The sequence below is a fragment of the Notolepis coatsorum genome, assembly GCF_963971535.1.
Source record: "Notolepis coatsorum genome assembly, chromosome: 8".
NCBI classification, from domain to species: Eukaryota; Metazoa; Chordata; class Actinopteri; order Aulopiformes; family Paralepididae; genus Notolepis; species Notolepis coatsorum.
The window spans coordinates 91695865-91711389 of record NC_140172.1 but is presented as its reverse complement, the minus strand read 5'-3'; the positions used below and the strand labels follow the sequence as shown (position 1 = coordinate 91711389).

The 15525-nt window shown below is 45.4% G+C and overlaps 1 protein-coding gene across 3 annotated transcripts in view; it reads left to right on the top strand.

Moving 5' to 3' along the window:
- Positions 1-8454, top strand: part of usp25 (ubiquitin specific peptidase 25) — a 189758-nt gene extending 181304 nt beyond the window's left edge. For all 3 annotated transcript variants that reach the window (XM_084320122.1, XM_084320123.1, XM_084320121.1), the window contains one exon: positions 6146-8454. In XM_084320122.1, coding sequence (XP_084176248.1) covers positions 6146-6327 — 182 coding nt within the window. In that variant the 3' untranslated portion in view covers positions 6328-8454. The remainder of the gene's footprint in view (positions 1-6145) is intronic.
- Positions 8455-15525: the final 7071 nt, after the last annotated feature.

The following is a 15525-nucleotide window of genomic DNA, read 5'->3' as shown; positions in this document are numbered from 1 at the left end:
GGTCAGGGGTTTGTGTCTATAATGGAGCGAGTCTGTTTTGAAGCGCCAGACTAGTCCTAGTGTCATTTCTTGGGCTTCTCCTGGGATGGTCGCCATCCAGGTCTCGCTGCTCGCTGCCTTGTCCTCGGGGGAGAGGCTGCGCAATACTTGCGGGTCGCTGCTGGCCCACTGCCTGAGATCAAAGCCGCCTTTGATCAGGGAGGCGCGGAGCTTGAGTAGAAGAGCCTCGGCTTCTTCTGGCGTCGAGACGCTTTGTAAACAGTTGTCCACGTAGAAACTATTTGTCACACTTTGTCGGACCTCTTCATCTGCTGCTGGGTCCTCTGCGACGTGTTTTTGTAGTGCAAACGTAGCACAGCATGGGCTGCATGTGGTTCCGAAAGGGAGGACTTCCCTTTGATAGATGGCTGGGTGCTCATCTCCGATCCTCTCTCTCCATAGGAACCGCAGCAGGGGCTTGTCCTCCTCCACTAGTCTCACCTGCAGGAACATCCCTTTGATGTCGCCGCTGATAGCCACCTTGTCCTGGCGGAAGCGTAGTAGCACGCCTAGTAGAGAGGGGCAGAGTGTTGGGCCGGGCAAGAGCTCTTTATTCAGATTTTGTGATCCGATCTGGTAGCTGCAGTTAAACACAATACGATCCTTGCCGTTGTGGTGGACCTTGTGGTGCGGCACGTACCATGATTCGGTCGTCTGATCGGCCTCTTTAATGTCAATTTTCTTTGTGTCCCGCTGTGATTAGCTTGTTAATCTCAGCGCGGTACACAGTCTCTTGAGCGGGGTCTTTGGCTAGGCGCCGCTCTGTGTTCAATAGATACCGCTCCGTCGCTTCTTTTATGGCGTGAAAGGTGGGCATTCCCTCTCGCCTCAGGAGTGGAGTTGCGTATCTCATCACTCCGTTGACTGTGACTCTCTTTGTCCCTTGCTCGAGGAGGGCTATAGCGTAAATATCTTCCTTAGAACGAATGTCTTTCTTTTCGTTCTTAAAGGGCATTGTCTCTAGTGTCCATAGCCTCTCGACATGCTGCAGGAGAGTGGTGTCTTCTTCTGTCACTCTGGAGTGGAGGCAGCTAGTGGCTGCTGTTCGGTTAAGAGACTTGGCGAGGGGGCCTTGTAATGTCCATCCTAGGCGGGTCTCGGCTGCTGCAGGACAACCTCTGGGTCCTGTATGGACCCGGTCTATCGGGACTATGAGGTCTGCATGGTCGGAGCCTATCAGCAGGGTCGGGGTGGCACCGTCTATGAGCGGGATAGGTAGTTGACGCAGGTGCACATATTTATCCATCAGCTTGGCGATGGGGTAGGTGTACTGCGATAGTCCTATTTCTTGGCTGGTGAAAGCATTAGTAATCCTATACCGTTTCTCTGGCTGCCCGCTTGCTGCGATAGTGAAGGAGACATTCTCGCCCTTTATCGTCTTTAGATCTCTTCTTATTGTCCGAATCGTCATCTGGTTTTCGCTCCCCCGCAGCCCCAGCTGGGCCGCAGCGGACGCGAGGAGAAGGGTCTTCTCTGACCCGTCATCAAGGACGGCGTAAGTGTCCATGACCTTATCTTGGTAACTCAGTGTTACGCGGACCACCTTTAAGAGCACCTGGGCGCCCCCGCTGCTAGCGGGGTCAATGTACATAACACTTGCCTTTGTGCTGCTGGATGGTGCAGGCTTTCTTCTGTTACTGTCGTGTAGGACATCTAGGTGGGCTCCGTCACACCGACTACACCTCTTCTTTAGGCGGCACTCGGCTGCCATGTGACTGCGCGCACATCGGTAACAGCGCCTGTTGGACTTTATCCAGTGACTCACTCCTTCAGCGGTCATCTTCTTGAACAGGTCACATTGTGACAACCAGTGTTCCTTTTCGCAGTACGGGCACACCATCTTCCACTTCTCTTTCATCGAGGGGGTACTGTGGTTCTTGCTGCTCGGTACTGATTCTGATTGGTGCATGACAGTCACCAATCTTCGGCCATCGTTTGCTCTCCTAGGTCCCTCTCTGGAGCTTGGCGTGCTCCGCACGAACGTATCCAACCGTAGGCTGCTGACTTCTCTCGCCAGGAAGTCGGCTAGGTCTAGGAGGGATGGCTCGGGACCGTTAGGATCACGGTGGTCTCTTTGCCGCCTGAAGCGCTCCTGTCGGGCGGGCGGCAGCTTCTCTAAAATCCTCTCGACATTCGAGTTTGCGTATAGTTCGTGCATACCCTTTTCTCGTTGCGCCCCCAGCATCCCTACCAGGGATTGTACTTTGATAGACAGGTCGTCTAGTGAGCGATTGTCTGTTGCTGGGGGTAGGCGGTCAATATGCCTTATCTCTTGTATTACGTAATCCCATATACGTCCATATCTTTGGTCTAGTGCTGCTAGAGCCGCGGTGTATGGGGTCGTAGAGGTGGCATAAGCTAGCGCTATGTTGTGCGCTCTGGGCACTTTCAGGCGCTTCAATAGGATAGCATACTTGTGGCGTTCATCAGCTACATCCACCATCATTGTCTCTAAGCACATCCGTAGCTCCGTGTACTGTGCTCGGTTCTCATGGGTGAAGTCTGGAAACGTCGGTGTGCCAATGTATGATGCCGTGGATGGCTGGCACATCGGTGAGCGTTGGAAGAGAGGCCTCCCAGGCGAGTCTCCTCTTACGCCTCTCGGTGGGCTGGTACCGGCAGGGTACCATGGCCCGCTGGTCCAGGTGCTATTCCTCGGGACTGGTCGTGCGTCATGCTCACCCGTGAATAGAGTCGGGGGTCTGTAGCGCAGAGCCGCGGGGGTATAGCCTGGGCTGTACTGGACCTCCTGGTCCTGTGGAGTACTGTGCTGCTGTCGGGCTTGACTCTCCTCCTCTCCCTCTTCTTCCTCTGTCAGGTCATCTAGATCCTGTAGTCGTCTATTTAGCCTCTCCGCGGTGTACGCCGTTCCTTCCTTGTAGCTGGGTCTCACTGGGACCAGTCGGGGAAGGAGTTCGGAGGGGGGTATAGGCTCTCTCTGGTGGTCGGGCTCAGGGTCGCTTAATCGGTTAGGGGAGGGTGCCCTTGACCCGTGTCTTGACGAGGCCCTGGAACCCCGTGTCGAGGGAGGGGGTGTTGCCCTGGCGATCAGCTGCTCCATTAGCTGCGCTTGTAATCGGTCGCGCTCGGCTTCGCGCTTGGTGAGAGCGATGTCGCGCTCTGCTTCTCTTTGGGCACCGGCAGCGGCGCGCTGCGCTTCGGCGGCGGCGCGCTGGGCTTCGGCGTGGTCTCTTACCATATTCTCTTCCGTCTGAAGGCGTCTAATCTCTAGACGTATACGATCTTCGTCGCTCCGTTGCTGCGCTTGAATGCGTTCTCTTTCCATGGTAGAATGTTCGCGCTCACTAAGCGTCTGTGCTTAGAGCCGATCGCGCTCTGTGGAGGCTGCTAGGCTGGCGAGGAACGCCTGTGCCAGCATCTTGTCCGCCTCGCTGGGGGAAGACGCTGGTTGAGGTGATCCGCTCCTGGCAGTACTCGTTGGGGATGCGTTCTCCTGCGGGGAGTCCTGGAGCTCTATCTCCTCGGCGCTCTCCTCATCTTGTTCCGTGCAGAGTTCCATCTCTGGAGGGTTGTCTTCCTCCCGGAGCTCTCCGGGGACTACTTCTTCGGTCTTGGCGGGGGGTAAAGTCGTGTCAGTTCCCTCCTGGTCCCCACCGTGAGCTTGGTCAGTTACATTAGAACCCACTAGGGCCTCTGTGGTCGGGGTATCCTGGTTGATAGGGTCGGACATAATTTTACTTTCTACTTTAACCGCGTTTACCGTTTGTAGAAGGCTAGGTAGTATACTGGCAGCGTAATCCTCTAAGTACTGAGGTGGCTGCCGTCTACGCTGCGGGCGATCTACTTTAGGAGGACCGTTTTGTGGAGTGTTCATCATAGGCCATTTCAATATTAATACCACTATATTAATATTACACTAGTTATTCTCCGGCTCGAAGGACCAATTGTAACTGAGGGGTACAATTCCCTGACTGTATTGATAAGTATGGTATCATTAAACCACTACCGCTTTATGTACTTTAACTACTGGCCATACAGTACACGATATCTAAATATGATGAACACTTTCCACAATGAAATCGGTTCCAGTCAAAGGTAATAATCAAATATTTAATGGAGCAAAAGGTACATAGAATATTTATCTTACATTTATCATTTGAATGCACTTGTAAGGCAAAGGAGTACTCGTAGGCAAATCAACACTGAATGTCCAATCTCTGGTTACGCAGGAAGCAAGTATACAACCTGGCTCTTAGGGAATTATATCTATGGTACACTTAATGATATAGCGGGATATTCTGGAGGGGGTCCTCCCGGTTGTAAGCCGGTAGGGGGGGTAGGAGAGCCGTCGGTAGTAGACCGTCTGGTCAACGATATCTATGGAGACTTCAAGTACAGAAGACAGTGCAATAGACTCTTGATCCGCAGATGAATACACCTTGGTTCTCTTGTAGGCTGTAGCTCCACAATGAAGAAGAAGCTAGGCGACCTCAGTCTCTCTGAGCGCCGACTCAACTTGACTCCTCTCGGGGGTAAATCCAACACTCACAGGCGTCGGCGATTATCCGCTCCACAAATCACAGTACCAAAGCAAATATATATTCCAGCCGCATAGGGCTCAGCAGTCGTCGGGTAGGTAATCCAGTGTACATGTCCCTCGGTCCTCGCCTAGATCTCCTCGGATGAAAGCGCCATGTGGTCGGCCCAACCTGGATAAGACTCTAGATAACACGAGGAAGCGTTGGAGATGCTGGTCACTTTAGAACTCTAACCGCACGATGCACCATACACGATAGACTATTATTACTTGATAGAAATACGTCGCACTCGACGGTACAGTGCCAAACTCTGACAATTCAGTTATTAATTTGCACGAGGTCTCAATGCTATTCTAAGGCCAAACAGGCCATACTTCACGCACGTTGTATCGTGGGTGAGGCTTCACGTTCTGTTACTAAGTTGGGAAGAAGGGTAAGGGACTTCTACATTTACTTGCGCCATATTTATATGCACGGTGAACAAATAGTGCCACTCTCATTTCGGTAGCCGTATCCCTGAGCGGAGCCGGGGCTAGTACGGACATGTCTCGTCGGTACCTTTGAACTTGACGCCAGGGGCTGGTCCCCTGGCGCCTGGTCCTTTGTCCAATAAGAGAATGAACTATTATGGGCTATAGTAGGCTAAAGGGATATTCCGTGCATATGTACAAGGAATATACAAGGGATATCAAACGACATACAAATACTATTCAATATATATCCATAAATAAATATATATATATTCGGTTTAATCTGATCCTTCGTAACAGGAACTATTACCGGCCCTCCCTGACTCCTTTCATTTTAAAACATGTTTGTCCTCTCCTGGAGCACAGCAAACATATTTAGCTTCTAATGTCTTGTTTGGTTAACTGGATTTCCAGTACTGTAAAAAAGAAAAGGTCACAATAATTTACCGATCTCAAACCCCCGCCCTATTTTCTTGATCCTCTGCAAGTAACAATTGTGATTGGGAGGATCAAGAAGGCAGGGTTTGAGATGAGTCCAGGCCATCAGAACACTGATCTCTCCACACACAATGAACACACACACACTCACTCACTCACTCACTCACTCACTCACTCACTCACTCACTCACTCACTCACACACTCACACACTCACACACTCACTCACTCACTCACTCACTCACTCACTCACTCACTCACTCACTCACTCACTCACTCACTCACTCACTCACTCACTCACTCACTCACTCACTCACACACACACACACACACACATCCTGCACTCTCACACACAAACACACTACAGGTCACTTTAGGAAAAAGCAAAGGTCACTTTAAAAAATACATAAATGTATGTTTTTGTATAGGTACATATAGCATAACTGTATATTGTATAGTATATAGTATATTGTATAGTAGTGTATATAGGACTCATTACCTTTTATTTGTAAGCTTAGCATTGTATAGTATTTTATCTTAGTACCTTTATTATCTATTCTATAATTATTTGTATTTGTTTGCACAATCAAGGCGGGCATGGCCACCTTCATTTCACTACGTCTCGTGTATGTATGTGAAGAATAAATCTCTTGAATCTAATCACTCGTCCTCTTATCTTCCCTCTCTCTGTGGTGCTATAGCCAACCTCCAGGAGAAGCTGACGGACTTCCTCCCCAAGTTACTGGACTGCTCCATAGAGATAAAAAGCTTTCATGACCCCCCCAAGGTGCCCACCTTCTCCACCCTGGAGCTGTGCGACAGATACCACCGCGTCATGGCCTCCTTGCACAGAGTGAACACAGAGGGGACGAGCCAGCGATGAGACGGAGCAACAGCCCCTTTTCATCACAGTTCCAGCTGTGGGCACAAACCCAACCCATGAACCTCTCTTCCCCCCACGCCTTCCTTATAAACCAGGGGTCACTCGCTATAGCTGTCATTCCTCTGTTTATCTTTTGCTGCTATAGGGTTTATTATTACTACATATTATTATTTCAGTTATACTTTATTAAAGCTGCTCTATGAAGTTTTTAACCTCCTAGAATGTCACAAAAAACTTTACGGTATATGATTTAATACTAAATAAAGGAAGTGTTGTTGGAGGAAAACTGGATCTGTGTGGAAGATTGTTTGAAGCTAGAAGTAGCTGTTTGGCCGTGGTGGTCCTGACCTCCCACCACCTTTACATTACAATCACCCATGTTTTAACATTGGTTCACTTTAAAAGTTTCAATAATTTGGGTATGTGATGAGATTCTAAACAGGTTCTAGGTGTTTAGGTGTGTGCACTTGATTATTATGTAATAACTTTATTTAATTTTAAACAAAACTACATAGTGCAGCTTTATGCAAAATGCAACAGAGGAAGGAAAAAAAGGCAGTTCAGTCAAAACAACTCACGCTATTGAAATAAGAATTTAATTTGAGTGACTGTAAACATGTTTCATTTTGGCGTCAAGCTTCTGTTTCTAAATCACTCCCTTGCTAAGCATAGTTTAGAGCCGGGCCAAGAGCAGGGAGTGATCGATTACAAAAAAAATAACCTAGAGGGAACCATATAAAGCCATGTTCTACTTGGGACTATAGAGAAACGGAGCCCACAGGTGGATGTTGAGGTGGTGGTGGTGGTGGGAGAAAAAAGCATGAGCAAGCAGCAGCAAGCATGAAGGGGCAGGGTGGAGGCAGCAGGTAAAGCAAGCAGCAGAGAATGAAACCCGGAGCTTGCAGACTGGTGTGATAGGCTAGCCAGGGTTCGCACACGGTCCTTAAAGTGCTTGATTTTTTTACAAAAAAAAGTCCATGCCTGGAATTCCTTGAAAACAGCCCATTTTTTAACAAGGTGCTTAAAAAGTCCTTGGAATTCAAATCAACCATTCGCATTGAAAGTTTTGTTCATCCATGATAAAAAGTTCTGAATCAAGAAATATAATATTTTAATCAAGTGTAACTAATTGTCGGAAATTGGTTTTAAGCCATAATTATTGGATCTGATTTTTTTTTCTATAAAACGGCATTTAAAAGTGAATTGTATCCTTTTTAAATGCCCTTTTAAAATGAAAAGGTGCTTGGAAAAGTACTTGAAAGTCCGTGAAATATATTTGACTGTCTGGAAACCCTGGCTAGCTGACACGTCACCACTCGAGTCGACTGCCTGAACCAACTTCTGCATCCTTGATTTGAAAGCCGGCGCATTTCTGCTTCAGCTTTGGCAAAACGAGGTTAGAGTTAAAAAAAATTATTTAAATGTTTTATTGTTGTTTTTCTTCTGGTATAAACCCCACCCCTCATATAAGCCCTTCCTCGACTTCCCCTTCTCTGCGTCTGCCAGCGGTTTGGTACAAGTATTATTGAAGTTGTTGTTTTATTTTTCTAAAGGAAGTGAGGAAAGGAGAGCCTTGAGATTTTATCAGCCGCTTTTAAGTATGTCCGTCTCGTGTCTTTTTTGGACTGAAGAAGAAAAAGAGAGAGAGACACATACTGAAGTGATATGGTGGGCTTGTTTAAATGATAATGCCGGTATAACTTTATCTGTGGTTTTAGATAACTATCTACTTTATCAGACCGCTCTAGTGTAAACCATTGAAGGTGACTTTTACATACCTCCTTTCTCCCGTTTCCCCTCTGCCATGTTTCCAGAAGTGTGCCATTTAAAAATAAAATAATATTAGCATTAGAAAGTTCATGTAACACCCTATTCCTTGTTTTTGCAACAAATTAATGGGTTACATTATGTCTGCAAGTTGTTTTTGGTTGAGTTAGGAATATGATGGGAAGTCTTAATTTATGGAAACATAATGGATGAGAAATTGATAAAGAATGCGCAGTATTTATGTGAAAGTCACCACAACTAGTGCAGTCTGATGCTGGCAATGAGCCAAAGGTAAAATTAGACCAGTGTTATCCTTAACTGAGGGAATTAAATTGAATTAATAAAATGTATGGCAAGTAATTGTTTTGTCTATCTGTTGTTATTCCTTCAGTTTAACAATATTTCAATGTATCCAGCCTTACACTAACTTTCTAAAGTTTTGTTGTGTAATATTTCACTTTGTATATTTTGGCAAGTATCATGAATAGTCAGCCTCCTGTATTAACTGCCCTGGTTAATGCTGTCCTTAACTCAATCCCTGCCAACAACGTTTATATACGTGTTTGGCCGACAATGAACGCCAACCACGTATATACGTTATTTGATATTTGATATATTTAATTTTTTTTCTCAGATTATTATTCATCCGGGGACCTCGTTGTTACCATAGGGAATGAGTGAGATCGCCAAAGCTAGAGGGCGGTATCGAGCACCCTTTGGAACCTTATATCTTGGCCTGTGTAACGGCCAAATGTCTCCGGTCTCACTTTTCCTTGTCGGGCGAATGGAGTGGTTCTCCCGGTTCCATTGAAGCGTGTCAAATATCCCCGATCCATATGTTGTGGTGGGTTATGCCGTGGACCAAATGGACATCGGATGTACCAGATGGCGATCAAACAATTGGAATATTATTTTTGGAATACTCCCGATCACGGGTAAGGACTATCTGACGTCAATTTTAGCTTGATCGTGCGATGCTTTTATACCGATCGGGCTGATAAGCGTTTTTAGTGTTCAATACGAATGCCGTTACTGCCAATCAAATAATCAGAAATGACCCCCCCTTTCATGGATTCATGATGGAACATAATACCTATGACATAGATGTGATTTGGGAATAATAGCGTGTACAGGCAAGAAACGGCAACGTTTATAGTAGAATTGATGTATAAGCCTATTACTCAGCCTTTCGGGAATTATCCCAGACCACGATATAACGATAATTATTACATGGCGTTTTAACATTCGCCGAAATGCTTGATTGTGATTGGTCAATAGCCCCCGACCGGTGAATAATTTTTCGATAACCACCGGTGATTATTGTTTTTCGCAGCTGGAGTAATCAAGCCCCACTGACACACTGTTTCAGTGCAATCAGACACACGTGCCGGGCTGCCTGCGATAATAATAATCACTTTATTTGGGCTGACAGAGCCACAGAACAACTGCGTCTGCATTTGATCTCGTCTTGTCGATTTTGTAAAATGAATTAGGTATATTGTTAGTAAGTTAGCCATGTAATAAGCGGCATAATGTATAGCTATACTCGGTCATCATTGCAAAATAATTGACCTTCACTGACGTTTAAAACACCTCGCCGAGGCGCCTCTGTATTTTAAACTCCGTGTCGGTCAATTATTTTGCCACAATGACCTCGTAGCTATACATTATCCCTTACTTATATTCACCACGGTATAACACGGGAACGTATGGATGGAAACATTTATTCTTTTTCACATATTGAACGATAGGTGATGTCAAATGGGCCATAGTATTGTATCCATAGCTATAATATAGAATATAGTTATAGCTCTACAAACAAGGTGACGCACTCCTATCTTAAAGCGTGGCAGTGCTAGAACGGGGCCTGACTAATTCCCGGTGGTCAATGAGTTAAAGGTGCACTATGCAATATTAGAGGTCCTGGTTAACACTAGCACAGCCGACAAGGGGTCAAATGACCCCTAGGCATTTTCAATAAATATCCTCGTCACTCGGTCGAGCTCCAGCTCTGTCACTCAATGACTTTTCCTAAAAGTACCCGTTTTATCTGGCACGGTTTCGGAAATTTCAAAATGACTTCAGGAAAATGTAATTAGAACGTTATTCCACATATGGGCCGTTGGAACAGACGAAAGTCACAGCACTTTGCGAGCGTCTAGCACAGGGGTGGCCAACCCGTGGCTCGCGAGCTCCATGTGGCTCTTTCCCCGTCAATGTGTGGCTCTTCCATCCAAAAAAAAGAAATATTATAATATATTTATAAATATGGGTGGCACAGCGGACATTGCGCTCGTCACTATACACTATACGACCGGGGTGCCCATGTACATGTCAAAATACTTCCCAAAGGTCAGTGAATACCACAACCACTACACCAGAGGAAGCTCAACAAATCATGTGAAACCCAGATTCGGCTCAAACAAGGGACTAAACACGTTTCGCAATTATGCCACAACAATGTGGAACGCCCTACCCAAAGCTGTAAAGGAATGTGAATCCCTGCCCACATTCAAAACCGCTCTTAAAGAGCACCTACGGGAGGCTGCAATTCGAAACTGGCCACCGTAAATGCCCAAAACCCCCACCACCACCTCCTAATAGACAGTCTTGTCCCCACCGCATGTATATATTCCCTCCCCGCCGTATGTATATTTCCCTCCCACCCACCCACCCCCTCCTAATGTACAGTCCCCTCCCCATCATATGTATATACTCTGTCAGGATCTAGGGGTAACAGTACTGTATATTTGAATACCGCCTATGTCACAAATGTATCAGTACTAAATACCTATATGTCCCTATGCCATAAATGTCATGTATGTTGTGTATGTCATAAATGTCTATATGAATTGAAAATGGGGGACCCTGATGGAAACAAGACAAACGTCTTTCTCAGGTCTGCATCCCCTTAACAATTGTATGTATTGAGCCGTACTGTATTGTACCCATTCTGCAATCTGTTAAATAAAGTTTTCATTCATTCATTCATTCATTCACTAATGCAAGAGACACCGGGTTCGACTTCAGCTGTCGGCTTGCCTCCGGCTTGGGCCAGCCGTCATACTAACTCAATTGGCAGAGTTAGCGGGTGGAAGTCAATGGGTGGTAATCTGGACGTTGTGGACAGCGACTCCTACAGGTCGGTTGGGGACGCCTGCACAGCAGAGACAGGAAATGGCGGGGGTAGTGTGAGCCTCCCACACGTTACACCTCGCCAATGAGAGTCTGCGCTGGCAGGTGAAAAGATGTGACAGGCTGCCTCCTCGTGTATCGGAGGGGACACGTGATGCAAGGCTTCTATCCTCCCTACAACCGGCCAGTGTGGGGCATATGCGAGCAACGTTCAAGACAGGGGAGGGGAGAATTGGCACACTGGAATTGGGATGGGAGAAAAATAGAAAAAGTGGATAAAAAAAATATATATATTTTTTCTTTTTCTTTTATGTCACTCAAACCTACATTTCATTGTGGTAAACCTCATATTTTTATATTCAGAGGTAATTATATAGTTTACACTGTTTATTTTTCTCATATAAGCTGTCGGTTCATCTGACCCGTTTCTGGCCGGAATTAGTGGCATTTTCTCCATGGCTGTGCTAGTGTTAAGGCTATCCCTAATGGGGCTGAGCCCAAACATTCAATCGACCTTTGTTCGTTACTTGGCACTAATCATAATTAATGGGTTCAAACCTCCGCTTTTTAAAATGTTTCGTTTTTGATTTATTTATTTTACACAAAACATATATCAGAATGTGATATCAGAATATCACAGTACTATGTTGTGTTTACAATCATGAAAGTCACGCACGAACACAGACACGACAGTCGAGTCGAGATGAGGGTCACCGGTCCGTCATACATTATCAGGAAATTAATCAATTATGCAAAAAAGAGGGAGAGTGACTCACTCACACTCACCCATCTTGTTTCATAATAAAACATTTCCGAATGGACGTTTGGATTAAACCAAGTGTATGCAGTGATGCTGAACTTTCCCAGCGGAACACAAGTTACTTAACGTTACACAGTTATGTTATGCTCGTTAACACATTGGTCGCCAACAACGTCATAATTCGTTATTGCCCGCCATGCGTTGAACGCCAACAACGTGATAATTCGTTGTTGGGATCAATATTTAATTTTTTTGCCATGGCATTCATAATTCATCCAGCCTCCCTGCGGGACTGCAGCTGCACCCTGTCTGATATTGCAACGCCTCAATACCGCCGCCTGGTGGATGATCGGGCGAGTTACACTCCAAGCCAAACCGGAAGTGGCGCTGGTGCATCGAGGAAATTCCTCCGGCAGTAATATCTTGTAATGTGGATCATAGGGTGACCACCTGTCTTATTATAATTTTAATTTTTTTATAAAAAAAAATCGTTCAAAGATTATTATTTCAATATTTTTTTAAATGTTGTTAATTTAATGCCTCGTTCCAATACCCTCTTATATTTAAAATAAAAAAATCGGGCGGCATCACAAACCAATGCATTTGCGCAGCCAGAGCAGCTCACTCGAGTCTCGCGAGTAGCGCAGCGCTGCCTGTCACCTGTCCGAGCGAGCCGCGAGGCCGTGGCAGCTGTGTGTGTGACGTGAGTACGTGACTGACGTCAGTCACAAGAGCTTCGCGAAGCAGCTGAAGCTCTTAACATCAGCAGCAAACTGGACATGGACCAATTGTACGATGAGTTCTGTGTTCTGTTGCCACGGGTGACCGAAGTCGCAGCGACAGGAGATCCTGTAAAAAGTGGACGGCGCTGCTCAAGAATGCAATTACCCCGAACACGACTATGTTGGTATCCTTTGCATTAAGCATCCCGGTCACCAACGCTTTTGTCGAGAGACTGTTCTCATTGATGGTGGGGGCCTGGACGCGTGGACCAAAGGAACCGCTGCAGCGTTGAGCTCATCAAAAGTGAAATACAGGTGATTTTTTTTATTGTAAACTTTATTAATTAACAGATTTGAATGGGTACTACAATACAGTACGGCTCAATACAAACAATTGCTTTCGTCTTGTTGAAAGGAGCCAAGACACAATAATTGCATATAAATTGATAGTTTATTACGGAGCTGTCGTTCCGTAAAAATAATGCCAACATTAAACCGGTCAGATAGACTCATATTGGTTGCGCACGGCATAATCGAGAGAGAGAGAGAGAGAGAGAGAGACCACCACCACCATTCAATAGATAATTAATCTGCAGTATTCGTTGTAATTGATTAACAGTTAAGTTAACATATGTTAAGTATTTTTATACATGGTTATGGCTTTATTGTTTTAAAATCATTAATAAAAACATTATTATATTGTGAAGATCAACCATCACATTCCGTCTCCTCTCTTCTACACTTCACTGCTAATAATGCTCAGGAACAGATGGCTGAAAAGACTTAGCTCCTGCTCTTTCTATTAATGGAGTGATTTTATCAGCTTACCAAGATTGATGGTTACCTGCTTAATGATGAAAGTGTGATTAAATAAAGATGTTGGTGACATAGACATAGCGGCTGAGAAGGTGAGATTAATAACAAAATGTGCTATATATAGCCTACCGTCTGTGTCGAATATGAAATAAAGGCATTTAAATAATAAATACATTTCTTTAATTTTAATTAGCAAAAGAAAAAATATATATCTCCCCCCCCCCCCCCCATACGTGTCCCGCATTGTCCCGCAAGAGCAGTGCTGCTGTCCTGCGACCATTTTGACCTGGTCAGCCTAATCAAGAGACACAATCGACTCGAGTGCATTGGGATCGCTTTCGAAATGCAATAATCTATATGATTTCGGCGTTTATTGCATCATACAAACGGGAAATGGGTCTAGCAGATAGACGTCAAATAATTGGAATATCTTTCCTCCAGTCTCATCGGCGAACGGTAAGAGGAATATAACGTTATTTTCAGCTTGATTGTCCATTTCTTTGTTTGCAATCCATCTAATCAATGTATCAACCCATACTAAATAAAGCCGTTACTGACGATCAAGGAATTATAAACGACCCCCCCTTTCCTTCACGCATGATGAAGCATAATGTATACCGATCATATACATTTGAATATTTTAATATAGCGTGTATAGGAAAGAAACGCCAATCGATAATCTATCATATGCTTCAGGGCCTATAACTTGTGTTTTTGGAATTACAGCAGAAAAGCTTAAAACATACTTATATTCTCGACGGTATTAACACAACAATGTATCAATGAAAAAATATAACGTTCCCACATCCGGAACGATAGATACCCGATGTTGAATGGGCCATAGTAATGTCAATATAGCTATAATATTTTAAAAGTTATAGCCCTGCAAAGAAGGTAAACATCTCCATAGGCTTACAGCGGTGGCAGACTGGGTATAAGGATGGGCATACTGTGTGGCAATCAAAGTGTTAAGCTATGCACGTTTAGCTTTTAACGTTAAGATGGCAGGAGCCGTCAGCCAACAAAGATGTTTCAACAAATGTATCCACAAAATGGATTACCATCCAAACGTTATTGAAGCCTCCTGTGACCAGTAAGTATACTACTACTTTTAACACATTCAGCGTCAGAGGTCGCTGTGGGCCGTGTGTGCCAGCGCTTTAATGAATGGGGATACATGCCGGTGTTTGCAGGGCTAAAACTATATTAAAGGGGACATGCATTGCTATTCCTTGCACTATTTGGGCAACTTTACACAATTCCTGTGAGTCTATTGAACACATCTGTAAGGTTTATTTAAAAAAAAAAAAAATCATTGTTTTATATTTCTAATGGAGTACTCAAAAGCATCATTTTCCTCAGGATTTCAGCTTGTTATTGGATGGGCTCCGCCCATAAGCGCTTTCAGTGACAGTCACCCACACAGCGTGATACATACGAGAGAGAAAGGGAGAGAGAGAGAGGAGAGATGCGTCCCGACACACACGCAGTCAAGTTTGTGTGTAATGCTCCGACGAGGGAGAGCGAGAGGAGAGATGCGTCCCGACACACACACAGTCAAGTTTGTGTGTGTGTGTGTCCCCGACGAGGGAGAGAGATGGCACACACACATTTACACACACTTCTGCAGTCCCTCCCACCGTCCCTCTCTCTCTATCTCTCTCTCTCCCTCCCTCTCCTCGCTCGTTCTCTGCCTGTCAAACCCTGTTTGAGGAAGTGTCGGGTTACACTATGCCTACGTCCCCGACACACACGCAGTCAAGTTTGTGTGTGTGTCCGACGAGGGAGAGAGATGGCGCACACACATTTACACACACTTCTGCAGTCCCTCCCGCCGTCAATCTCTCTCTCTCTCTCCCTCTCTCTCTCTCTCTCTCTCTCTCTCTCTCTCTCTCTCTCTCTCTCTCTCTCTCTCTCTCTCTCTCTCTCCTCTCGCTCGTTCTCTGCCTGTGAAAACCCGTTTGAGGAAGTGTCGAGTTACACTGCACTACAACCATA